This window comes from Epinephelus lanceolatus, chromosome 2 (assembly GCF_041903045.1).
Source record: "Epinephelus lanceolatus isolate andai-2023 chromosome 2, ASM4190304v1, whole genome shotgun sequence".
In the NCBI taxonomy this organism is placed as follows: domain Eukaryota; kingdom Metazoa; phylum Chordata; class Actinopteri; order Perciformes; family Serranidae; genus Epinephelus; species Epinephelus lanceolatus.
The window spans coordinates 39,103,662-39,131,612 of NC_135735.1; the positions used below are offsets into that span (position 1 = coordinate 39,103,662).

The 27,951-nt window shown below is 40.8% G+C and overlaps 1 protein-coding gene across 3 annotated transcripts; it reads left to right on the top strand.

Annotated features, from left to right (window-relative positions):
* Positions 1-967: 967 nt before the first annotated feature.
* On the top strand, positions 968-27,549 carry LOC117251208 (semaphorin-7A). Of its 3 annotated transcripts, none has more exons than XM_078161587.1 (14): positions 968-1,099; positions 10,274-10,407; positions 10,536-10,604; positions 10,695-10,793; positions 11,127-11,235; positions 11,633-11,728; positions 11,825-11,967; positions 12,138-12,316; positions 13,293-13,395; positions 15,966-16,161; positions 18,097-18,212; positions 18,459-18,610; positions 22,324-22,397; positions 25,429-27,549. In XM_078161587.1, the coding sequence occupies exons 2-14, from the start codon at positions 10,282-10,284 to the stop codon at positions 25,782-25,784; spliced, it is 1,818 nt and encodes a 605-aa protein (XP_078017713.1). In that variant the 5' UTR covers positions 968-1,099; positions 10,274-10,281; the 3' UTR covers positions 25,785-27,549. The 3 variants fall into 3 exon arrangements, with proteins under 3 accessions (XP_078017713.1, XP_033473207.2, XP_033473292.2); XM_033617316.2 differs by lacking the exon at positions 968-1,099 and adding an exon at positions 1,342-1,549; XM_033617401.2 differs by lacking the exon at positions 968-1,099 and adding an exon at positions 1,345-1,549 and having other exon boundaries at positions 22,324-22,391.
* Positions 27,550-27,951: the final 402 nt, after the last annotated feature.

The window sequence follows — 27,951 nt, forward strand, 5'->3', positions numbered from 1 at the left end:
AACAGCTGGACAGAACTATAAAGAGTGCACAGGGGTGAACTCTGAAAGGGGTTGATCCATGTTTTTACATCTAGAGGGGTGATGTATACTCTGTGCAGTATTTTCATTTGAATTACTCCAAATCTTTCACATTTGAACAGTGATGCTGAGACAAGTTCTGTCCCACCGATTTAAAAAAAAGTACACAGACTATCTTAATATTTATAAAAACTAATCTACATTTCAAAGTTCTATCAAGAACAGCAGATAGTATGTTAAAGTGATAGGGACACTGACTTATAATGTATATTTGTATGATTTTTCATCCTTTGTATTTAAGTGGTATCCATCTTTAAAGAGTTTGGTTGAAAGGAAGCCTCGTGGTCAGTTGTTTCTGCTGAGGTAAAATTATTTAGCAATGAACTTACACTGCCATCTGCTGGAAGCTTTAGGCAGCATACACCAGATTAATTAAGTTTAGGCAATAAATCGAGGGTGTCAGGTCCTCTGATGTCCATGATGATTGGCTCCTGGACTTTGTATGAGAAGCAGATGCTGGGAAAAGTCGTCTTCAAACTGTAGATCACATCAGAAATCTGACAAACTAATTTATCAGAAAGAAAATCACTTGTCACTGAAGCCCAGTAATGACACAATATTCATTTATCTTATTTACCTCATCTATACAATGTGTTTGTTTCACCTGCATCATTTATGTAATAAACATATTCGAGCACAATTGCTGGAATAAATAATCTTCATGATAAACAATTGTCACAGTCTGTCTCTCTGTCCCTCACCTCCAGACATATTCCTAAAATCTCCTGCCCCCCTAACTGCCATTGTGCATCCACCAGATGCTCTTCCTTTACCCTTCACCTGATTGCCCCACCCATCCACACACCTGTTCCCAATTCCCCTGCGCCTCATTCCATTCCAACCTATGTCCCTCTTGTCACTTCATTAGGTGCTATGGTGCTTCATACTTTGTTTTCAAGCCACCACAGCCTGACCTGACTGCAGCTGCCTGTGTACCTGCACGTCTCCCTGCTCCTTTCCTGCGATTCTGTGGATTTATTTCGATTTCTGTTTGAACTGCTCGGACTTGCAACTCATCTCGGTGAGTTACTGTATCTTTTCTTTTGGGAATAAATCAATCGACTGGCATTAACTGCATCTATTTCTGCATTTAGGTCCATCCCTCATTGCCCTGCGCGCACCTGCCGTGACACGATTAGGATAACTGTGTTTGCTATTAAATTCTCTAAAATTAAAATGAATAAATAAAAAAATAAATATAAGATCATTAGAGAAGGCTATAATTGAATGATGTCACAATCCATGATGTCAAAATCCATCCCGTCAGTTATTAGGAAACATGAAGAGGCAGGGCTGAACACACGGACATCTACTCGTGTGACGCAGTCAATCGCGAGCCAACGGAGCAGCTGACACCTCACACGGACAATGTTACCTTTATTTCTAACAGTATATTTATTATTTTCATGCCTCAATAGTTTGACAGAGGCGAACTCAACGCATTTACCGAGGATGACATTCACGGAAAAAGGTATGAAATATTTCCTATTTCACTTTAACTTTGAAACATGAAATAGTTCTGACATCGCGATGATGCAGCTACTTGACGTGTATCCATGAAAATAACACGAATAAAATGTTTGATTTTTTTTTTTTTTTATGTCTGAGGAATGCGGAGGGTTGTCTTCCCAGTTAATTTAAAACCCACAAAAGTAGCCTAAGATTGTCGTTCTCAGTTCAGACAAACGGAACAGAGCGGCTGACTGCATTGCGAATAAGTTTAATCATCAAAGTGCTCATCTGGCATCAGCATCGGCGTTTGGCATCAGGGTGAATATATATAATAATATTATTCATTAAGGCGTCCGTAGGGAATTCAACTGTGATAGAAAACTGAAAGACATATTGATACAAGGACATAAATATCCATTGATACTGCTACATGGACACAAACACACTAAATCATTAATATTATAAGAATAAAGATTATAGATTAATATAGGTTATTGATAGATAGATGTTTTATTCATGTAATTTAATCAGAATATACATTTAAAATATTACAGTCATTGTTCAGTAGCCTACAGTACCATCAAAGTTACCATATGGATACTATGGTGATAACAAAATGATCCCACAATATTTAAAAAGCATGTCTTGAAGAATAAGAGTTACATTTTTGGAAAGTTTCAGTGATGAATCAATTGTGAGAAGTTGTGTCTTCATCAAGAAAAAAGGCTCTTTTAAAAGATGACTGATACATGTCACAGAGGAAACACAAAAGTCTAAATAAAAAAAGAATGATACCTGAATTCCATAAAGCTGTCTCAGTGCATGCCGTCACATTTTATTGATGTAGGCCTACTGGGACACCTGAATAGAACAGGGCCATTGTAAATGTTCTGAGTAACATCTTGTGCTTTCCATGGTTTTACAAGTCAAATGTCTGCTTTGAGAATAGACCTGTGCGATGGATTTCATTGGTATAGCATCAGCGCTTTCATGTTGACACATGGGTGGAATTTAAATTAATTTGTATAGCACCACATCATACAAAAGCAGTTCAGAGTGCTTTACATAAAAACTATTTAAAACAGCAAAAAAAGAACAAATAAACAGAAACACTGATGCATAAATACACATAAAACACATATACAGTACATAAACACATAAAAACAAATCATGAAGCTGGGCTGTCGCAGTAGAAAGACAGATATTCTTTTGAAATTTAGCTACATACTAGAGAAAACAAAGACAAGGGCTGAGGCATTTGCTTTTGCTCAAGAGGTAGGAGACCAGACCCCAAAAAATGCTTAGAGCTTGCCCGTTTTGACCTTATAAAGTCAATGGTTTTAACACTGGAAACAATATGGCAGCCGGCTGGTAACAAACAGTCTCAAATAACAGTTAAACAGAAAGCTAAATCATGTTTCTGAAAACATTTTAGGTGACAAAAGGGCAATGCAGCAATAGAATCTCAGTTCATGTTTGATCAACACTTAGTTTTACTGTTACCTTCATTTTTACAAAACAGGAATCAGTATGGCACCAACTTCCTGTTAAGGAGTTCTGGTATTACAGTGCACTGAAATATGTTTCCGAAAACAGAGAACAGAATCTTATCTTCTTGTACAGAATCGTGTAAGGGAAGGTCTTTAGTTTAGTTTTAAAAGAAGTCTGTGTCGGAGGAAGTTTGAGATCAGCTGGAGGGCTATCTTTAGGTGCATAAAAATTGAACAGCATCTCACCAGACTGGTAAATGGGAGTCACCTTGTGGCCAGAGAGGTCAGCTGGCGTCATAGCATGTCTGAGATATGTGCTGAGGAGCAAACATGAGAACATGCATTCTCCCACGTTCACACACATACTGCCACTGCAGATTTTGCTGAATAACAAACCTCAAAATGACACCCCTCTCATTTTACTGCAAGGTGTCTGCACTCCTAAAATGCTTTCATTTGCACAATTATGCAGTGTCATGTATGGGTCTTATCTGTTGATAAGGATGTGAGGGTAGTTGAGGGAGGCTTGGAACACCAATATGAAGAACAACGGTCCAGAAAGACGTTTTTAGTTTTGGGCTGTTGTTTCTGAGGCCGAATTAAGGTGTGTTTGATGTGGAAAATCTTCACGCTGTTTCAGTTTGCAGTGGTGCAAGTGGAGTGTTTGCTGTGGTGAAATGAAGGGATCGGGGAACATGATGGCTCAATCAAGTGCTTATTCACTGAGCAGGCATGGTGTCACAGTAGGCACTTTTTACCTGCCATACATACCATCTGCTCAGCTCACTCAGCAATTTTCCATTCACCCCACCTTGCCACCACACCTACCTGCAGCCTATCACCTGTCCACACATTTCCCACTCCTGCCTGTCTGCCACACCCACCTCATCAGGCCAACTGCCCTCACCTGTGGATCATTACCCCCTGCCACTATAAAAACTGCTGCTTTACAGACTCTTCTTGCCAGGCTGACAGGGGACACTCAAGCGGGGGGTGACGTCGAGACGGTTGTGTGAGAGTGAAATTTCGAACTTGTTTGTCAATCCTTGGTTAAAGTGAATAAGAATGGACAACAACTGACTTTGACATTGGATTGTGGACTTTTGGAGTTGGTTGCTGGTGGGTCGAGTGGGGTTAGAGGAGGGTATCGACCGACGGCATTTATAAGTCCGATAGCGGTGCGCACGGCTGCCCTTGCTGACTAGGCCAGCTAACCAGGCTTTCTGTGTGGGTCCCCATGCCGGGGAAAGGTAGCCAAGGACGGGGGGGAGTGGTGGTGTAGGCCAACAGCTGATATAAAGGGAGAACAAAAGGGATAGGTCGGACAATGACAGTGAGGGTGAGGTGAGAGACAAAAATTTGAGGAAGAAGCCGAGGCCGGGACACTAGGGTGGATTCAAGTTCAAAGATAGGAGCGATAAAGGCTTAACCCTCCTCAAGTTGTCCGAAGAGATTAAAAACAGAATGAGACCTGTATTGAATGTGAAAATGATGTTGAATGGAAATGTGCTAATTTTCTGTAAAACTGAAGCTCAAAGAGAGAAGCAGCATTTTTGGCATGCAGCAGCTGCTTGCAGATAAGTTAAGAGGTGTGCAAAGTGTGGAGGTGACCATGAGTTTGCTCAGTGTCAGGCAAGGGAGGCCAAGTGTTGTAACTGTGGGGGAAGCCATACGACCTCCCTCAATGACCACCTAATGACATTTTTAAAGATATCGGGTCAGGGTTTGGTCTCTCTCTGTTCGCAGATGACGGAGCAGTGTGGAAAAGCAGGAGTAAAATAAAACACATATCTGAGAGAATGCAAGGAGCGATAAATAAAATAGTTGAATGGGGAAGCAGGTGGGGCTTTAAGATATCAGCAGAAAAAAACAACGCATGTTGTGTTTGGTAATAAGAAAACTGAATGTCAAGGTTTATCTATGTATGGACAGGCAATTCACCCTTCGCTAAGGCCCGTGCCCCTTAGTTACTGTTGCTAAGTCCGACAAACTTTCGGTTTCGGAGCTAGACTGTCGCTGACTGCACTCCCTGGAGAAATACTCTCAAATTTTTGGAAAAACAAAAACGTGATTTCAGCCAGAAGCAGAAAGAAGGGTCTACAATGTGCATTTGAAGGATATATTCAGGATGCCAGACTGACACAGCAATGGAGTTAAGGTAACAAAATAAAGATTGAAGCTAAAGCCTACAGATCACAGAGTAAAAATGAACCACCACACCACTGCTGATCGCCACAGAAGACAATGAATATAAAGGGAAACTTTGCTGATATTGAACCAGCTGTGTGGCATCACAGTGTGAACAGATGAACAGTGTTTGGCTTCACCCCCGTGCTGCTGCCAGCACCCGGACCTCGGTCGCCGGACAATCAAGGATCTCCGGGGGAAGTCAAACAACATTCATCTGCACACAAGGCATTGACACACAGCTGGTTTAATATCGGCAAAGTTTCCCCGCTTCCCTTCACTGGTTCCTGTACGGCAGGGTCGGTCTTTTATTCACTCTTATAATCATTAACAAGCAAATGCAGCATGTGGATACATTCAGTAGGCTATATCTTCAGTAGCTAGCTAGCTAACCCTACACTTTTCAGGGCTTGATTTTGGTTTTGAAACAGGGAAGAAACGTAAATCTCCTTCCTACCTCTCCAGGTGACGAGTATCATTAATACACGACGTGCCCCAGGCACAACATTTAGCTCCAAATCCACAAAACCAGCCTGAAAATGAAGGAAATCTGCAACAACTGCATTAGAGTCAATGGAGCACAGCTGTGTTGTTGTTGGACCCTGGTCTGAGCTGGCCCGATGATACATTATAATTGGCCAGTCTGCGTCCGGGGGCAGGACTTAGCGAAGGGTCGATTGAGAGGGTAAAAGTATTTAAATTCTTGGGAGTACATTTTGATGAAAGGCTCACATGGGAAAACATATTGATAGTATTGTAGGTAAATGCGAAAAGGTTATTAATGTGATGAGGTCTCTCTCTGGAAGTGCTTGGGGCACTGGCTGAGACATGCAAATACTAAGAGCAATGGTAAGATCAAGACTAGATTATGGATGTTTGTGCTATGGTACAGCAGCCAAAACAACTCTAAAACATCTTAATGTAGTGCTAGCAAAGGCATTGAGGGTGTGCTGTGGGGCCCTCCGCACCACCCTAATCCCAGCCTTACTGGTTGAAATGGAAGAGACTCCACTGGGAATTTGAAGGACAAAGTTGGCAATGCAGTACATAAGTAAACTAAGGGGATATAAAGGGGAGAATCCAGCAAAATCAGTCCTGGAGGATGCATGGGAGTGGGGAGGAAGAAGGGTCAAAAAGGAGTGCTTCATTTTTAGGATCAATAAGGAAATGGAGGGCCAGGGTTGGGGGAGGTGGGGGTTGCCCCTATAGTGCACTGGCCAGTTGTACCGCCTTGGTTATTACCATCACCGGAGATAGACCCCAGCATATTGGAATCAATCAAAACAAACAAACGGAAGTACAGCTTATAATGACCTGGTGGCAAACAGACTAGAAAGATCCTGGCAACATCATCTTCAAATTTACACAGACGGGTCCCAAGATTCAGAAACAGGGAAGTCAGGTTTTGCCTTGTGTATTCCAAGTCTGGGCATAGTAGTGAGCAGGCGACTGTCGGAGGGGGTTTCAGTCTTCACAACAGAGCTGATGGCCATAATATGGGCATTGGAGTGGGTGGAGGAGCTGCAGCCAGGGCAGGTTGTTATATGCTTAGACTTAGACTATGCTGTTTTAATGACTGAGACCTGGTGGTGCTGTTGGTACAGCTATATAAAATTGAGAAGGCAGGAGGGGAGATTGCGTTTCTCTGGGTGCCAGCCCATGTGGGGGTGGAGGGGAACGAGATGGCAGATGGGGCAGCTAAAAGGGCATTGAGGAGGGAGGTGGATGTGAAGGTGGCCATAGGAGTGAATGAGTATAGGTCCATTATCAGAAGAAGAATAACAGCAGGGTGGCAAGAGCAGTGGGAAAGGGAAAAAAAGGGGAAACATTACTTTAGTATTCAGAACAATGTTAAAAAGGGGCAGAACTACTTGGGGTCAGAGAGGAGGCATACGGTGACCATGACAAGGCTGAGACTGGGGCACTGTGGGCTGGCCTGGGACCTGTTAAAGATTGGAAAACACAAAGATGAACTCTGTGAAGCGTGCAAGAAACAACAAACTGTGAGGCATGTCCTCATGGAGTGCAGCCAGAAGAGCGAAAGAGGATGTATAAAGCAGTGTCAGGCCAGCCTGCAAGGGGTGTTACATTAAATAGCTTTCTGAATCCCACTGAAAACTAGCCAAGGGCTGTGAAAGCAGTCCTTGAGTTCATCGCTGCTACAGGATTACACTTGTGGAAATGGAATTAAGTGCATTACAGACTCGACCCGACGGCGGCAGCAATGTGCCACAAGGCATCTAGGGTTGCCAGAAACTACAAGAAGAAGAAGAAGACTCTCCTTGCCAGATTGTTCTTTGCCCACATGCAAGACTTTCCAACACTCCTTACCTGCCTGATCTCCCATTACCTGCCCGCATCATCTGTTTCTCGGTAAACTCACCAGCCTTCTGTCCCCAACCACAAGTTCTGCCTCAGCATCTCTGGTTTCTCTCTGTACTCTCTTGGGTTTCTCTCTCTCCTAGCGTCTCTCCTTTCACTTACCTGTTAGCTCCTTGATCCCTCGCCTGGCTTCTACTTCCCTGCTGCTCATCCCTCATCAGCTCTGCTGCTTCGCTGGACTGCTTTTCTGATTCCGGACCCCTCACCTTCTCGACCACGACATCAGTAAGCCCCTCTCTGTTACCTCTACCTGCTAACAGATTGAACTGTTTGGGTCCAAGGACTCATGTCCTCGTTCTCGGTCCCACTTCAGAGTTCAGCCCAGCCCATTCCCTGGCCCCTGAACCCAGAGACTGTGTGTGGGCTCTGAGCCTGAAGACTGAACTGTTACCAGAACATCTTTATCAGCTCAAGTTCCTGTTTATTCTATGTATAAATAAAGGTCATTACCAACTATCCCTGACTTCCGGAGTGCTGCATTTGGGCTCAATTACCCACGTTACACATGGAGTAACGTGGGAGTATGGAGGTATCTCACACTAACAAAGGAAGGGTTGCTATTTTTACAGTATAGCAGAGTGCCTTCAACAAACAAGTCTTCCATTACATCAACTTTTGCACTGGTCTTGTCCGGAGCACCATATACATACTAACAGCTGAGATGATCCCCAAAATAAGGAACTGAAATCAACATCTCGATATTCATGTCTCGCAAATATCTCGCCAACTGCTAGAAGATAGTCATTGTGAGGACGCTACATACACACCGATACAAAAGATTAATTAATATGCGACAGCTTTTAAATCTTATAATGGCATACTTCTAATTTTACTCTTACAGTTCTTACTTTACATACACTTCTCATTTTCTTGCAAAGCAAACATATTTTAAGCAACAGCTGTGGTTAACTGCTCAGTGATTCTGACTGTGATCTCTTTCATCATTTACTACTCTTCATCAACATTTTCTACAGCTCTACTAGGCAACTTTCACATTACAAGAAAAGGTGGCCAAAATCAGTATTTTTGCTCTCATGTGACGCAAGTCTGTTTTTTGTTTTTATTTAGAATAGTGTAGATACAGAAATCCCCACGTTTCCCTTAGCCACTCTCATAGGTGGTCCTAAATCCGAGACATAGCCAATCACTGGACATGGGAAAATGGTCATGTGTTTTTCTCATACAACCATGTTTTTTTCCCTCCATACTTTGCAGTTGCTGTCATCCAAATAGTACACAAAATTCCAAGTCAAACAGGACTGTTCACCAAAACTACATTTAAAGATTGGAAACACCCTGACAAGTCATTTGTGGCACATGAAGCAAACAAAGCAGGCACTTCAGCAGTGGGCAGACACAAAGCCTACATAAGCCACTATGAATAGGACAGTGTCACAGTCGGTCTCTCTGTCCCTCCTCTGCAGACACATTCTCTAAATTCCCAGGCCCCCTTACTTCTATTTTCAATTTATCCACTAGATACCCTCAGATTTTTCTCACAAATTTTAGATGTGTGAAAGGTCCACCAGACACTTTTTATGTATAGCACTGAAGACCAAATTAAGGTTGAAATTGACATTTTTTCTTTCTGCACTTCACAAGACAAACCATTGCATAAACGGAGACAAGATGGAAAGTCTTGCCTTAGTTCTTCTTGGCATAGATGCAGCAAGGTGCTGGAAAGATAGATTTTGGGTCTTATTGACATGATAGCATCACACAGTTGCTGCAGAGTTGTCTGCTGCACATCCATGATGTGAATCTCCCATTCCACCAAATTCTAGTGTTGCTCTATTGGATTGAGATCTGGTGACTGTGGAGGTCATTGTTTGAGATAGGTACACTTTGGTCATAAAGGGATGGACAACAATACTCAGGTAGGCTGTGGTGTTTAAACAATGCTGAGTTGGTACTAAGGGGCCCAAAGTGTGCCAAGAAAATATCCCCCATACCATGACACCAACACCACCAGCCTGAACCACTGATATAAGGCAGGATGGATCCATGCTTTCATGTTGTTTATGCCAAATTCTGACCCAACCGCAGCAGAAATCAAGACTCATCAGACCAGGCAATGTTTTTCCAATCTTATATTGTCCAGTTTGGTGAGCCCATGCGAATTAGTAGTAGCTTCAATTTCCTCTTGTTAGCTGACAGGAGTGGCACCTGGTGTTGTTGGTTCAGAGATGGTCTTCTGCATAAATTGGTTGTAATGAGTGGTTATTTGAGTTACTGTTGCCTTTCTATCATCTTGAACCGGTCTGGCCATTCTCCTCTGACCTCTGGCATCCACAGGGCATTTTCACCTAGAGAACTGCTGGATATTTCCTCTATTACAGACCATCCTCTGTAAACCCTAAAGATGATTGTGTGTGAAAATCCCAGCAGATCACCAGTGTCTGACATACTCAAGACAAGCTTGTTTGTCACCAACAACCATGCCACGTTCAAAGTCACTTAAATCACCATTCTGATGCTCGGTTTGAACTTCAGCAGGTTATTTTGACCATGTCCACATACTTAAATGCATTGAGTTGCTGCCACATGATTGACTGATTAGCTATTTGCGTTAAGGAGCAATTGAACAGATGTACCTAATAAAGTGGCCGGTGATGATATGTTAATATATGCTGTAGATTATTTTATTTTATTAATTAATTTATTAATGTATTTATTTTTTGCAGAGACTCCAATGATCAAGTTGCCTTTGCCTGGGCACAGTGCACCTGTAGGGATTGTTCTGGAAAGAGAGCCCGGCATTGTCATAGCTGCTGGACAAAAACACCTGTATTCATTCAACTTTCAAAATCCTCAGGAGGTAGTGAACATCTCTGACTTTGTTTGCTCACATTATTGAAATATCTACCGTCTGTAATCAAATAACAGTTTGCATGAATTTATAATGATGTGGAGGTGATGACTGTCCTGTATCCTTTCTCTTCACAGTCTCCTCGGGAAATAAGCGTGTTGTGGGCACAGTGCATCGACAAAGGGCCCCCACAGAGAGTGAAAGCGGTAAAAGAACTTAACTTAATGGCAAACAGCAGATCACATGGTATGCTGATTAGATCTGATTAAAATATCATAAACATTTTTGTCATTTAGGATTGCAACTATAACATCACTCTGGTCCATAAGAAGTCAAAGGACAACGAGGTCTTTCTTTGTGGAACTAATGACAGGGAAACAGTGTGCTGTGACATGGTAGGACACACAGAGATTTAATGGGTATCTTACTGACACTGGAAGAAAATATCTGTTTTGCTGAGACAACATTGGGAATAATCACCATTGGTGCTTCTTTCTGTCTGGTAGTTACTATTATTGCTCATGGAGGCAAGTCACTTCTCCTTCTGTGTATTTGAAATAACCCACTGATGCTGTTGCAAGAATAGTTTTTTTTTTTTTTTTTTTTTAAATGTACCTGTACGATGCATAAGCTTTTATGAATTAGGTATGCTGAATCATTAAATTACATTTGTGATACCAGATGGAGAAAAGTGAAGAGAGTTTAAGCCCTGTTGTGTTTTCTTGTAGAATTTAGCAGTGGAGTCACCCAGCTGCATTACCTTACCTGAAACAGAGGACATAAAAACAAGCATAAATGAATTTGTCATAAAGGAAGGTGAACCCTCTGTTCTTGTCGGTAGGTTTCTGTACACAATGTATTTTTTCTATGCTGATGATACTCTGCTATCTGATTTCTATGCTCTTTACAGCAACACTGACCTGCTTTACTCAGCTCAACACTTTCAGATGATTCTGCCGCCTTCTTTGCTACTAATGACATTGTGCTGGTGCTACCTGCTCATACCTTCTACTCACTCCAGACTCCAGTTTCTCACACTGGCATCAATACAGACACATTATGGCTTTCACACAGGTTGTGCTTATCTGTAATTTTACATACATGAGAAACTGGTTTCTGGAATATGAACTTGCTGCAAATTGAAAACACAGCAGTGCTGCTTACTAAAAAATTAATAACTAAAAAAAAAACAAAAAACCAACTAATAATTTCTGTTGTCTTTCATTATCATTAGATAGTGATCTCTACATTACATACTCTGGATCTCGAGAGTTTGTTGGCATCCACAAGTTTGGGGAAAACAGACTTGCACCTGCAAGCAGTGATAAAGGTACTTGCCTGGAGAGAGCTTGTTTTTCTGCAAGGACTTAAGAAACTTCATTTGTTCTGAAGCTAGACAAATATTTACATTTCTTTCTGTCTTTAGAGCAGTACTATGTGGGCCTGGTGCTCAACAAACGGAGAGATGATCCCCGGCAGAGCAAAGTCTATGCCTTCTATAAGGAGAAAAACAGAGAGACAGGCTTGGGCAGTGAAATGTGGCTCCCTTTTGTGACCCAGGTTTGCATGGTAAGACCTGCATAATTAGGAATTAAGGTTACGCTTTTAATTTTAAAATTTTGAGCTCGACTTTTTCATGAATAAAAACAAATTTCAGCATCAGATATATGTGCACAAAGTAGCTACTACATATACAATATGAAGGACTGATCGATTGCTTGTCTATGCATTGCTTCTAGAAAGATCGTGGTGGTCGCAAAAACAACCTGCAGTTTAGCTGGACGTCTCAGATGAATGCCAGGCTCTACTGTGGAGACCCTGACAGCAGACAGCATTTCTCTGAGCTGGTGGATGTGGCTACTGTGCATGCACACCTTTGGCAGGATACCAGGATTTATGCACTCTTCAGAAATGAATGGTATGACTCCATTATAATACATGTTTTCATGAAAGAGTTGAAAGCATTTTGTAAAGTTTTATAATAGTGCTACATTTCAAGTTTGAATCATGTTGGGACAAAATAAATGGTCTCGAGCATTTAATAGCATATGTACTCAAGTATGATTGTAACTTTAGCATTGGCCTTATCAAATGTTATGCTTTTTCAAAATGTAATCCAAACTTAACTGATGACCCATTTTGGTAAAATTCTGGACTTCACATGTTGCATTCTTGCCGGGATCATAACATTAGTCAGCCACAATGACGTGAGGTAAAAACCAGAATGACTTTGCTGTTGTTGTGTCTTTACATAGAACAGCAGTCACTTGATGTGTCAGCCAGTTTAACCAAAGGACATAACCCTAAACTATCATGAGATGGGAATAAAAACTGAAAACAGTTGCCGTTTTCTTGGCTTTTTCTCTTTTAGTTGACAGGACAGATTAAGCATGAAATGGGTAGAGAGAGAAGGGATGATATGCAGCGAAGCGCATACTGCCGCTGCAGTAGGCGCGTAGGTGTATTGCCTTTGTACATAGGAGGCCTGCCCTACCCACTGAGCCACTGAGCCACTGAGTGCGCCTGAGAACAGTTGTTTACACAGAAGTAAAACAAGAGAAATGTAACTCTTAAATTGACAAAATGGGCAAACCATTGTACAGTTGATACATTTCCCTAAACTTTGGAGATTATGTAAATCAGACAGAACTGGTTCTTTTTTTCTTATTGTCTTACTTGTCCTTTGTCTCTAATAGTCTTATTTTATTCATGCTTCCTCTTGACAAGCAGGTCAAGTTAAGTTCCCCTTTCTAAACTCAGCCCTGTCTGCTCAGCTCTTTGACAGATTTTACCAACGCGGCTCGAAATCTTTACTGACCTTACAACATTTTGTTGTAGCAGCAGATGTCTTTTGTGTACATTTGCTGACCTCTGTGTCTGGTGTCTCTCTGCAGGGGTATGAGTGCTGTGTGTGTCTACACGATACAAGACATTGAAAACATTTTCATGACTTCCCCATTTAAAGGCAATGAGAACCAAAGAGAAAGGTCTAGAAAGGTAAGTTTCATGCAAATCCAGATGTAAAATAACCACAGGTGAATTATGAGCCCAGTGACTCCTGGGCACATATGCAAATGGTCCCACCACCCCTCCTACATAGGAACATGATATATAATATGATATAAGTTTGTGGTGGTTCTAGGCCAGTTTCAGTGGGGGGGGGGGGGGGGGGGGCAAAGCTAGGGCCAGTCCTTTTGATACAGGGGCACACCTACAAGTAGGGTCAAATATCTAAGTCTGAACAATAAGATATGTGTGTGTGTGTGTGTGTGTGTGTGTGTATATATACATAGATATAGATATAGATAGATAGATAGATAGATAGATAGATAGATAGAAAGAAAGATAGATAGATAGATAGATAGAAAGATAGATAGATAGATAGATAGATAGATAGAAAGATATCAGTGTTTCCCACAGGATTTTTGGAGACTAGCTACATCCAACCCTGTAGGGGGGTCCGGGGGCATGCTCCCCTGGGAGAAAATTTTGTATATATTTGATTTAAAGGCATCAGTCTGGTGAATTCTGAGGGCCAAGTTATGATGGCAGAATATGCCTAATCTTTGTGCTTGAACACTAGTGGTATGTTATGGTGAAGGGTTACACTAAAAATACGAATTAGTGGTTAAACATTTCAGTTATAGAAAGAAAAATGACTGACGTACTGATCTGCCTCTGGAAGGCTATTTTATTATTTTAAATCATGTGCAGACAAAATATTCTTTTAAAACTCTCTCCCTCACAAACACAGTTACAGATACGCAAAACAATACAAAATATGCAATACGAAAAGTAAACAAAAGGTAAGACTCAAATTAATTTCACACAGACACAAATTACTGCTTCCATCCCTCCCTCCCTTACAATTTGAAAGTATGGCACCCTGAATCAGAGCATTTCATTTTATGGGACTTTGAAAATAAGAATTCAAAAGCCCTCTGGTAGTTGAATGCCTCTGGGACAGCCCCATTTATGGTAACCCACTGGAACCATGGTGTGCGCGATCCAGCCGAGGCACGGGTGCTGGAGCTAATAGCGGCCATTCAAGGCAATGTAAGCTGCTCCACCAGCCATGGCCTAGAAGCGGCTCGGCACTCCGCTCCGCTAAAAATACGTGCCGGGTCTATTTCTGATGGATATCAGAAATATCAGATCAGATCAGAAATATCAATATCACAGACCAGATGAGTCAAACAGGAAGTCAGGCGCAGAAAAGAGGAGAGTATCCGGTCAATTTTCACAATAAAACACCCATGAAATCTCTGGATCGTATTTCACATCGCTCCATCAACATGATGTAACATGTAATTACCATGAGCCAAATGAGAAAGAAAAAGTTTTCAGAGTTTACTTCAATGGTGCTGTGTGTTTCTGTGCAGTATGGGTTATTTTGACATTTGAGATTTTGCAAGTGAAAACCAGAGGCTGCAAGGTGGTACAGCGGTTAGCGTTGTTGCCTCACAGCAAGAGGGCTCCTGGTTCGCCATCCCGTCCTTGGTTTTAATGTCAGCGTCAAGCTAAATGTGATGTTTGTAGCCATCAAATGCATAATTAACAGCACTTTTAGAGGGCTCTTCTTTCCCAAGAAGTCAGCTAGAAACATTCAAAAGTAAGCAGGACGCCGTTTTTTCCATCACCTAACCATAGCTTGATTAGCTAACTAGCTCCAGCTGTTAAAAACAGGCTCCCAGGAAGTGTGTGGGGCCTTGAATCCAATTTCCATTATGGCCAAATGGTGTAATCACATCCATCACGTGATGCCATGTGGTTCAAAAAGACTTCTTACTATCGATTTACATGGCAAAAGAGACATTTGTTAATCAGGGATACATATTTTGAGCGTCACTACCCCTGCAAAATGTTTCACTATTAGAATTATATCAATTCAGTCCAATAACATTTGAAAAGTCTCAGAGTGCCTCATGATTTAATCATTTCATTCCATTCAAGTTAAGTGCTAATCCCAAAGTAGCTGGCTCGGCTGGCTGGAATCTCAAGAGTACCTGCTTTATGGGCCACAATTCTGCTGGGGTTGACGTCAGCAAAGGCATGCGGTCGCAAGAGGTTCACACAGCCGAATCAAACAGGATCGGATTAATCTGAGCCAAGTCCTCAACAAGGGCGCATCACAAGCCCGTCGTAGACGGGAGGTTCCAGACGTTAAAGTGGATTCAACCTGCTTTATGGGCCACACAGTGCAGAAGCGGTGCAGATCATCTGGGTAATTTTGTACAGTTGAACTTCTTTAGCTTCATGCACCACTGAGCAACTTAAATAGGGACAAGCAGGGCGCCAGCTCTAACACTGTATCCAGTTCTATTTTTACATCCATGAATAAAATCTGCCCGCAACAGTTGTCATCCTAGCTGACAAAACCAATTTTCGCAGACTTTTTTCTTCAGCTGTCTGAAATAAAGAACCATTGTTCCTAAAGAACAAAGAATTTAATAATAATTCGATCATTAATAATATTATAAAGTACATACATGCCATGTGTTACCAGAATGTAACCAAACAATCACTTGGTGGGCAACCAAAACTAAAACATATGCCTTTTTCCTCAGTGTGTTAAAGACAGCACAAACATTGCTCCACCCATCCTGACCATGATCAGGGAGAATTCCGAGATGGAGAATCCAGTCCGGCCTATGAAGAACTCTGGCCCACTTCTCTTTCATCACCACAGCTACACTCACATCTATGTTGATGGTTCCCAGAACAAGGAGAACAATGACCACACAGTTCTGTTCCTGTCATTAAGTGAGTAATAAAGTAATATGAATCAGGGAAGTTGATAAGAATAGTGTACTGTATTGTATACGTATGTACATTTGAGGGTCATGACATATTCAGGTTCCTTTAATTTGTTTGTATACTGGAAGGGAAGCATTTTGAACAACTTATTGTTTGACATTTTAAATAAGCAAGAAAAGTTCACTTTAACACAGGAGATGAGCTGCAGCTCTAGATATTACTGTAGTATCAAGTATCTAGTTGGGTTAAAAATGGCCTGCAGACACCGGCAGCCTGATTCAGCCAAGTACTATTCAGCCAATAGGACTGAGTTGTAGACAGCAGGACTGATCACCTGTAGGGCAAATATGGGTGTGTGGTGTGACTCACTAATAGGCCAAAACCAAAGTTTTACATATGTACCCACATCCTAGAGGCTTACTGTGAAGTTTAATGTTCTCTCTGAATGCCAAATTGAAATGTAGTAGAAGTATGTTACATTTGTAGCACTCGCTATTGTTGTTATTACTCCTCACTGGTTCGAGTGCACCACTTGACAACAACTTGACAATGGTATTAGTCCTGCCCATGGCTTTGATTGGCTAATTGAGTCCCACCACTGTACTCATTGGTTGTTTTTTATTGTAACTGAGAAGCTGCTGTGATGATGCCAGACGAGTCAGTCAACTTGAACTCAGTGATGTTGTTGATTCAAAGGTCTGGACCCAAGTAATGGCTCTTAAACATATCTTTAAAAAGTTTCAAAAGATGATTAAACCATTTTGGACAAACTATAACAAACTACGTCCTAGTCTCACACCTCAGAGTGGGTGTTACCCAGGCAGTGTCTGAGTGGCATGAAAGCTAGCTTGCTAGCCTAGCTTGGTTAAAATAGCACTGCTGATACTGCCATGCACAGTGTGGCTGCTACACTTAGGTCACGTCACAGCCCAGTGCCATGTCTAAATATGATACATATCCTCCTGCAACATTGCGGGACAGCAACCTTACATGTATTGTGCCGTTTCAAAATACACTTCCGCTTTTACAGGAAATTCACAGTTTCTGCTTGTTAGGTGCATACAGTCTTTTTCAGAATGCACTTGCAACGTCGGCAAAACACTTCATTTTTGGCATTTATTTCCTTGTGCAGCAAAAGCACATGGTTAGGTTCAGAAGTTCAAATAAACACAAGCAATTTGTGCTTGTTGGGACTAAAACATTGCAACAGTCAAGTTAACAAAGGCAGAATGAGTAGGATTTTGTGGTTTGTAAACACAACATTAAAAGCTGGTCCCTCCTCCTCGGCTCAACGGCTCCTTTTTGATGCCACTTATAATCCGGCATGTGGTGGCTACATTTTTATAGAGTCCCACCCTCAAACCCTGCATGCTGTTATTGGCTGAGGATTACACATCATTGGACAGCTGTTAAGTTTACAAACCACGTCAGCCTTGCAGCTGCTAAAGTTGTGTTGCTCTTTAATTACACTGTGTGACCCAAATTGGTTGAACCAGTCCTTTATGACCATCCTTACAGAGGTCCGTGCTGTCATTAGCAGAAGACTAAAGACTGCTGAGCCAACTGAACAGTTTCCCATGTCAAATGGGAAGACACAAACAGCACTTGTATATGAATGTGATAAATGTTGTAGAGAAACAGCCTACAGCAAGAAAATCCCAAACACATTACCCATGCACTGTTAGGCCTATATATAAACACATGAACTTTGCTTTTCTGCTTTGTCACATCTAACAGGATTTACTGGAGGGTGGGTTTTGAGGGGGATTTTTATGAAAATAATCTCTTTTTTTTATCAAAACATTTGATAGGCTTGGCTGTAAGAGTCATAATGAGGTGGTGAAATGAGATATGAGTGAGTTGACTTGTGTTACACTGGGATGTGTTATACAGAGTTTGGTATTTAGTCACATTCCTGTGTATCTGTCTGTGTTTAAACAGATAATGGAGGGATTCATAAGGCGATACAGAGTGAAAGTCAGACCTTTGTCATTGCTGAGTACCAACCCTTTGACCACAGAACCCACATCCTCGGCATGATTCTGCAGCCCTCCTCTGTGAGTAACACAGTACTGCCTACACAACTATTCACCCCGCCAAGACACAAGGGTGTGGGAGTGTGGAAGCAACTGCCAGTAATTGTCATAGTGAGTTAAAGGAAAATGGTACTACTTCTCCAGGTGTGCTTGCAACTTAGATTTTCTGGATGAAGTCTAAACTTTTCAAGAATATCGGTGTTTTGATGAATAAGTCAGAAATGGTCCAGTACCATTAGAAAACCTGTGTACTATGTGTCATTGCAGAGGAAGCTGTATGTGAACTCACAAAATGAACTGGTCCAAGTGGATGTGGCAAACTGTACCCACTATGGAAACAGCTGTCAGCAATGTGTCTTGGCCAGAGATCCCTACTGTGGCTGGAACGAGTTGGGGAGAGACTGCTCCCCACAGACAAAGTAAGACCACCCATCTTTATGTAACCAGAGACATTTTATCAAAATATCTAAATATACGTTATCATTTCACATCCAGAGATTACATGGAGTGGCCTCAGTTTAAAGGTGCCCTGTGGAGTTTTCTTGTAAACCGACAAATACATTCATTGTTTCTTGTGTTTGCTTGAGGTCAAACAAAAAAAAAAAACAGATTAAGAAAACACAAGCAAATGAGGAAACATCATCACCAACTTGACAAAAGTGCAGCAGATGCACATGGCTGGGCTTATGAAGTCACTGAAGTTGGCTATTTGTCATTGCGATAACATGATTCAGATATTAAAATAATAAGCAAAATGCTAAGACTAACAGGAAATATCTGCAGTAACATCTGAATCATTGGATCACAGTGTTGAAGTTAGCCAAAAAACTTTAATTATAGGTCAATTTCCAACACCACTGATAGATAGCCAACTTCAGTAACATCATAATCCAATCCAATCCAACAGCAAGCGCCCCAGCTGTGTGCATCACTTATAAGGGTACCTTTAATTCATACGCAAGTACAATACCACAGGTTCATCAAAGTCAGCCACACAGTGTCTCAGCATCCGCCTCATGCTGTGTTATTCACATGGTGTCATCATTTTATTGTGTAATGTGCCATATATTTCTACAGCTGATTAACCGCAAACTGCACCCACTAAGGAGTCATCACTTCCTGTATGGAGCAATTCAGATGTCTTTGATAAAAGTCATGTTCCCAAAATATTTCAACATTGAGCCAACACTGACAGTGCCAACTTGGCACTAGCAGTCAGTCTTTTATCAACACAGCAACATACTTAATTCCATAGCTGTCAGCTGTTTTGGCTGTCAAAGACAGACAGCACAATAGTGTTTTATTGTTCTCAGCAAGGTGATGTCAAACAGTCTTTATGAGCCTTTGTCCTTAAATAAACTAAACTAAAATATAACAGATTGTCACAAGATGACATTTTAAATGATGCTATATTATACATATGTATTATTGGGTCTGTTTTTATTTTTGTTTACTTAGCCATTATTTTGCAGAAAAATATGAGTGGACACTGAGCATAGAGGAGGAGAGAAGAGGTGATCATTCAGCTGGATACATAGCATCAGAAGAGTGTAGAAATGTGTAATAGAGAGCTACTTTATAGAATAAAGAGTTATAGCTACTTACTTTTCTGACTTAATTACTGCCTATCTACTTAATTTCTGGTCTCTTTTAAACACAACTGAGCACCTTCTAAATTCTGCATCCACACCTGTTTTAAAACAGGATTTTGCCGAAAACAAATGATCCCTTCAGAGCTATGATTTCTCTTCAGACAACAGTTCAAGAGTGCACGCATATTTGGAATATAATAACTGAGGATTGGAATCAGATTTCTTGTGCAAAGGTTTCAGCATGTTGTTATGTCTTCGCACCAACAATAACCAGTTTTCAGGCTGCCCATTAATCCATCCATCCATCCATCCATCCCATTCTTGTGAACGATATATCTTAAGAGCACCTTCAGGGAATTTCTTCTTTTGGTGGTCAAAGGCCAAGGTCATTGTGACCTTGTTTCTGGCTCATTCGCATAAACACAATATCTCAAAAAGGCCTTGAGAAATGTCCTCAAATTTGGCACAAACATCCTGTTGGACTCAAGAATGAACTGATTAGATTTTGGTGGTCAAAGGTCAAGGTCACTCTGACCTAAAAAAAAAAAACAACCAACACATTTTTGGCCATAACTCAAAAATTTATGAACTAATTATCACAAAATTTAACACAAATGACTGATAGGGTCAATGATGAAGTGAGGGCATTTTATATCCAAAAGGTCAAAGGTCAGCTTCACCATGACATGATAATGTTCTGCAAAAACACTTTTCTGGCCATTATTCAACACCATAACTCAGGAATAGACAGGCAGACATTTGGTCACACACTAAACTGGTGACACTAGTCTTGGGTGTCCATCTTCAAACTGCACTGATTGTAAAGATCTTCAATGCTGCCAGGGCAAACATTTATGCAAAGCATCCATGTTTTAGAATATGTAGCTTTGCAGCAACATCCATATTTAAAGCATTGTCTACTGCCATGGCACAAGTGTGAACAGACATGGGTGTAAATTGTAACTGCAACCAGAGGCATTCAAGTGCGAGCTCTAGTTTTGTTAGAGCACTGAGCATACAGTGTGTCATGAGTTTTGGCATTGCAGCACGATCACCTGACTGCTCACTGTCACATGATGGTGTAGCTGTTTGAGCAACTCAGAAGTGTTAGGGGAAAAATGTTTTACAATAAAGTACCTTGTTATGACCGAATTGTTTTTAACATTGCAACAACTTTTATTTATCAGGAAACAGTAGGGGAAAAAAGTGTACTTTCATGAGGATATTAAAATACATCAGTCATCCTGTTCAAGAACCAAAGTGTGATCAATTGTGATAATAAACGGGTGTCATTCTTCTATGGAGGACTTTTTTTCATGGGAGTTTTTACTGAAAACACAACGTTGTTTGTTCCTACTATGATAATACTGTGAGTTTTCTCACGTTGCAGCCCTGTGTTTGCAAATGACGAAGAACTGCACAGATCATGTGTACTGGTGTCATTATTACATTCTCACTTAACATATACAGTTTCAGTCTTCAGTAACACTGAGACAACCTTGTACCAATCCGATTACAAGTTGACTTGAAATGGACTTTACCTCCTAAACCTGATAGACAGCTTTCTCTGTTAACAGGAAGGACTTCTTTTTAATAATAAGAGAGGCTAGAATTTCTGTGGTGTGTGTGTGTGTGTGTGTGTGTGTGTGTGTGTGTGTGAGTGTTAACTTTGGTACTACTGGTCGCTACACCACTAACACAGAAACACAGCTACCTCCACCCTGACAACCCCTTCACACGCATACATTTTCACCGTTGTAGCACAGAGGAGTACATCTGCATACACACTTCCTGTGATGTGGTTGATGACTTTGATCGCTGAGATCACTTTTTTCATATACCGTATATAAAAAAGGATAAAAACTGTTATCAGAGTCTGATTCTGCTGACTGCAATAACTGGAATAAGAGTGGGATATTCTTGCTCTGAGTAATAGTCGAACTGGTAGAGCCCCCTCATTACACTACTTCCCACGAGGGGATTTTAGCCTTTAATTGACAGGACAGACAAGTGTGAGAGGGGGAGAGAGAAGAGGGGAGTGACATGCAGGAGATGGCCACAAAGGTTTTTTTTAGTAATTTGAAGTTAAACAGAAGTCTTAGCAGGTGAGAGCACTCGCAGCTGTTTAGTGTCCTTTGACATAGGGGCAAATTAGAGCAAACCTAAAATACATTTCCTGAACGTTGTCATTCACAGCTTCCTCTTTTTTGCAGTTTACTGTGAAGTAGTTGCCAATAAAGTCTTTATGCGGCCTACGTGATTAAAAGAACGTGTGTGTTTGTGTGTTTATAAACACATGCATATATAGTATTAGTAATAAGAGTGTATTATGACAGTTGTGTACCTTGCGTTAAGGCAAGTACACTGTATTAAGGTCAGTTTAAATGTCAGATGTACTTGCATCAGTTGGCAGGTAATTTTGTTGTGTCTTTTGTGGTGGTGAGTACATAACTACAAGTAAAAACACACTAGCTTTATGCACAGTGTCTTTAATGTAACTGACATAGTATTCTAACTGAGCTGTGTTTTCCTTTTTACAGAGGCACAAAGCAGGATGTGACCCATGGGAACCATTCCATCTGTCCAAAGGTTCAGCACTCTGGAACAGGTAAAGGTATCAATCTATATCTATATTCATTCATTTTCCATAACCGCTTACCCTGTTGGGGGTCATGGGGGACTGGAGCCTATCCAGCTGACATTGGGTGCGAGGTGGGGTACACTCTGAACAGGTCACCAGACTATCACAGGGCTGACACATAGAGACAGACAACCATTCACACTCATATTCACACCTACGGGCAATTTAGGGCAATTGTGGGAGGAAGCATGGAGTACCCACAAGAAAAACCCACACTGACACGTGGAGAACATGCAAACTCTGCACAGAGGGGCTGCCCCATCCTGGGTTCGAAATAAGAACTCTTACTGTGAGGTGACAGTGCTAACCACTGCATCACCTTGCAGCCTACGCCTATATTTCTTGCTAACAGTCTCTACATTCAATATGAAACTACCAGCAGCCAGCTAGCTTAGCTTAGCACAAAGACTGGAAATAGAAGGAAACAGCTAGCCTGCCTCTGTCCAACAGTGTGTTTGCTAAGCTAAGCTAACCCACTACTGGCTACAGCTTTATATCAAACAGACTGACATGAGTGGAATTGATCTTATATACCCACTGGCAAAAAAGTCACAATTCCCTGGATGTATTGACAATGACGTTCTCTTCTAAAGGTTCACACAGAGCTGTTTAAATTTGCACAGGAGAACAGACCTGCATTAATCCAAACAAACAGATCAGGATATGCCTGTATGCCTGCATGATCATAATAAGTGCAGATAAAACTGCGCTAATCAAACATGCATGAAAAACATGTTGGAAATAATAACTCAGAATAGATAAATATTTACATATTTTTCTGGCTGAATAGCTCAGTGGTTCCAGTAAGGCAGTACTGCTGCTAGGTTACGAGGTGCTGTATGTTTGTTCTCATAATATCATAAGGGTCTTCAAGGCTGCCAACCAAATACTATATTTAATTTTGTACACTGTAAGGAAATCACTTATCCCTAACCAACCTGTGCACTTATATCTGCAAATGAAAAGCTAAGCTCTTTAAACACAACTATACTAATTCAAGTTCAACTATCCAGGATGTTTGTGCTGAAGTTGTCCCTACCAGTCCTACTACAGTGCATACTGTAATATCTCCCTGCTGCTTGTGTCTAAATCTCTGGAATCAAGTTGAATAACATAGTCTCCATGTTTTAAAAGTACCAGCCCTTGACTTCACAGCCACTGCATCACATGGTTAATTAAGAATACTGAATATTGCCTGTCTTTGTGTGTCTGTTACTAAAGTGAGGAATTAGGGCTGATTTGAACTGTTAGTTTATCTCACCATATGCTTCACATGATATGGGACACTTGCAAGCAACCGACTTGGCCACTTCCAAGAAGTGTATTATCTTGCTCTACAAGCAGTGTGGTTTTGCCCTTGTCACGTCACAGCCACAATGTCGCCCCAAGCATCTGATCTGTGGTTCTGATCTTGTGATCCAGTTTTAATTTTCTTAACAAGAGCTTTGACCTGTCTTTTAGAAATACTAAAAAAGTATTAGTCTTGCTGAATTCTTTATTAACCCTTATTTCCAACTGTCTTATCACACCCACTGCTGGGGCCTGTGCTACGACGCAAGTTCAGCATACCCTGGACATCTTTACGTTATCTGGCTTCACTAACCCTAACACTGGCTGCCTAGCACGAAGCTGGTTATCAACTAGCTCAGTAGCTGGGTTTTCCTCTCCAGCCACAAAAGCATTCATGTGACAGAGGCGGGGTTGTTAATTAATTATGAGCAACATTATCAGAACCACGAGTTCTTCATATATGAGATAAAACAATACTAATTACCAGCGGGAATGTCTTGTTTTAGGGACAGCAAAAAGTCATATTTGTTGGAGTGCAATGTAAACAATAGCATGTAATCTTCCAACAAAATAAGAAGATGTAGAAACACTAGAAATAATTTCCAAATATTACAAGTAGGCCAAGGTTAAACATTTGTGTAGGTATTATTATATTTCAAGTACAGAGTGAGAATTCCTGCTGTTAAGTTGGATGATTAAGATACTACTCCAAATATGTCACGTAAGACACTTACAAGCAATGCCAGACTGTTTTGATGAGGTATATCTGACCAAAATGTTGTTTTTAACAGTTAACAGTGTGTGGATTTTTCTTTTAAATAAAAGACAATCTTCCAGTTTCATTTCCACTTATAATACACTTGTGTTTCATGTTATTCTGGAGATAAAATAAACTTTGCACTATAAAAATGCTGTGACACTTATCAGTGTTCATAAACAATCTCTCCATTTGTTAAAAGTTCTGTTTTAAAACCAGAGTGGAAATAGAAAGACTGGAACAATAAAATTATTCTACTGATATTAACATTTTTACTAGCGATCTGATTGGTCAGAGGTCAGGGTGTTGACAGGCTGTGATCTGATCTGAAATTAACCTGCTCCGGGACGGGTTAGCTGTTCAGTGTATGTTACCATGGTAATGTATCCTGGTAAAAAAGTGAACCAGCCTTATAGTGCTAAAAACCCAGGGTTAACCCTAAAGTTACCTTGTTAAGACCTGAAATTCTGCTTCATAGTACAGGCCTCTGGTCATTAAGGGTGTGCCACAAAGCTCAACTTTAGGCCCCATCTTCTTCTCATTTAACATTAGAGACCTCCTTCTATATTTCAGTATGCTGATAATACAGTTCTCTATTCTTCTAGTCCGCTTTTAGATTCTGCCACCCTCACACCAGACAGACTTCCTCATTATTCAACAGCTCTACTTGCTTGCACCTCACACATAAGTTCATGTGCAAAAGTAAACTCCTCTGCTTCATACCATGTAATAATAACCCTTGATAAAACAAACTCTTTTAAGTTGTTGCACCTTAGTAAAACAGTTTCACTGTTAGGTGCAGAAGCTATCCTGGCTTGGTCCACTTAAGATTTGCCCATTGCATGCTGGCACCTTGCTAAGAGGCTCATCATGCTCTAATTAAAATAAGGAAACAGCCTAGTTAAATAAAACAAACATCCGCCTTGAAGCTAAACAGAGCTTGTCTTCTTTTCTCAGCGCTTAGATATTCTACTGATCCGCAGGCAGGTGTGGCCAAGGACAGCATCATACTTCCCCCTGAGTCCAAGTATTTCCTCCAGTGCCTGGTGACGTCCCATCATGCCCAGTATACCTGGCATCACCTCAAGGGCAACACATCCTGCAACTCCAGGGAGAAGCAGTGCCTTCTTCTGATCGACAGCATGGGTCCTGAGCAGGATGGAACTTACACATGTGTGTCAGAGGAGATGGGCTACAGCAGAGTCCTGGCACAGTACCGACTACAGGTGGAGAGCAGGGCGGTGGGCCGTTCATCAAGCCCACTGCTCTGGCTTTGTCTAATAACTGTTCTGATCAAGAGTTTGTCCTGTTAGTCCACAGTAAAAAAAAGGATGCATGAATAACGTCAATAAATGACACCTCCTACTTCTGAGTGTCTGTAGTAACACAATAGGTAGGGTCGCAACATTTTAACTAAACGAAAGTCTTTTTGTTAAAACCACAAGTCCCCCTTTTTCCCCTTTTAATTTACCTAACAAAATAATTTTACTTTTGTACTTTTCGTATTTATGCATCAGTGTCCTTTTCAAGTTCAGTAGACAGTTACTGAAAACAGATGTCTTAAATTTACCAACAATCTACTTTACTGATTATTGAAATTATAATAGCAACATTTTGATTGTACATAAATAGCAATAGCCTACAAATGCATATTTTCAGAAGAATGTGAATTAGAAAATTACGTGTAAGAGTGCACTTTCAGCCAGCAATGTTGATAATGAAGACTTTGTTACCATAATTTTAGCTAAACTTCTTGATCATTGCAATACCAATTTCAATGCAAAACAAATGTGTGCCTCAGGTATTATTACATTTGCATACAGTCACAGAGCCAAAGACAAAGCAATACATTTTGGCTTGTTTTGGACACTGGAAAAATGTGCATTATTTAAGACTTTACACCGTAGTAATAATAATAATAAATGTATCTGTTCATTCACCTTTTTAAAACTCATAGAAGGCGATATGTCTCTTCTGCAACCATCTTTGGATTAAGAAATACATGAGCTGAATGCTAGGAAACTGGTTCAAAGTCTACACTGTATTAAAAGCTGTCAAACGCCCCCCGGGTTTTTAAAGATTGCAAGGGATTATTTTTCAGAAAACCAGATGCCTAGCTGAAATGTCATAGTGCTACATGATATGGGGAGTGCCACATGCAGGAAGCCTCTTTGGCAGCTTGAAATCTGTTGAAACCACAATCATGCAGATACATAAGTCATGAGCCTTAAAATATGATCGACTGCATTCGAGTTCTTTTGAAATACTACCTGTTTGACATTCATTTCCTTTTACTGTGAACTTCTGCCTGATTACAGAGAACATTCTGTCTTAGCTGTAATTTCCAGTCTTGCTAACTACCTCACTTGCTTAACGTGCTTTTGACCATTTGTTTGTCAATACTTCTCTGCCAGTCAAATTCATATTGTGAAATATAACAATATAAATATAATAGTTGTGATCCTTAAGGTCCTTTCAAGCAGTGAGTGGTTGCCTTGGCAGCATGTGATATTGTAAAAAAAAAAAAATTTGTTTTTTAAATTAACAACAAATTTATTTGACCTTTATTCTCTAACTTTTTCCTGCTTTCAGTTCCCTTAAATCCAGGCAGCTATGGCACTTTATTTATTTGTACAAGTGTTTGATACGAGAGTTGTATGATCACTGGTGGTATTTATCCACGCAGACAGCTTTGATTTGGTTGAATATGTCGTGTCTCAAATGTTTCTCGTCAACCCAAAACAACGGAGGTGAATGCTGTAGCATTTAATATTTTCCAGATGAGTCCCGGCTGACAAGAATTAATTGCTGTTTGCAGTCTGTCCAATTCAATAATTACCACATTGTGTCCTTGTCCCTGCACGACTGCAGTGATCCAGGGCAGTTAACATCAAGAGGTGTGTCTGTCATTGTTTTCAATGAATGCAATGTTTTTTATGCAATTATTAACTTCTATATGTCCATGTTACATTTACATAATGTATAGTTTAAATACTTTTGATCTGTACGTACTTGAGCTCTGCAATGGATTTATTTTTGTAAGAAAATGTTACTTAAATACATGTTTCTGTCAATGTGCATTGTTCCGGTTTCTTTTTACATCCTGCAGTTCACTGTAAATGACTGTTACATTCTACCACTTTAGTTCTTCAAACCTCAGAGAGAGAAACAGCTGTAAAATGACAGCAGCGGGCTTCATGCACCACAGAGGCTGCACCACTTGGCCTCCTCACACATTTCCACCCTCAAAGTAACCTTGAAATTAAACGTGCCAGTTTTTGCGTTCTCCTTCAAAACAGAAAAGTAAAACTAATGGCTCCAGTCTGCCCCCTGGGCTCTAAATGGGAAAGAACCATTACTGCTGGGAAAATACAGAACGGCTTGATGGGAAGACAAATTTACACAACTTGCATTGTGACATTTCCTGACTGACGTGCTAAGAACACATTGGTTTGCAGTGTGATTGCGGGGAGGTTGTCA

Bases quoted from the DNA above. Each gene is read 5' to 3' on its own strand.
- LOC117251208 (XM_033617316.2), top strand. From the start codon at position 1,447: ATGTTACCTTTATTTCTAACAGTATATTTATTATTTTCATGCCTCAAT. The intron at 10,605-10,694 runs GTAAAAGAACTT...TTTGTCATTTAG, and splicing joins CCCCACAGAGAGTGAAAGCG to GATTGCAACTATAACATCAC. The intron at 12,317-13,292 runs GTATGACTCCAT...GTCTCTCTGCAG, and splicing joins GCACTCTTCAGAAATGAATG to GGGTATGAGTGCTGTGTGTG.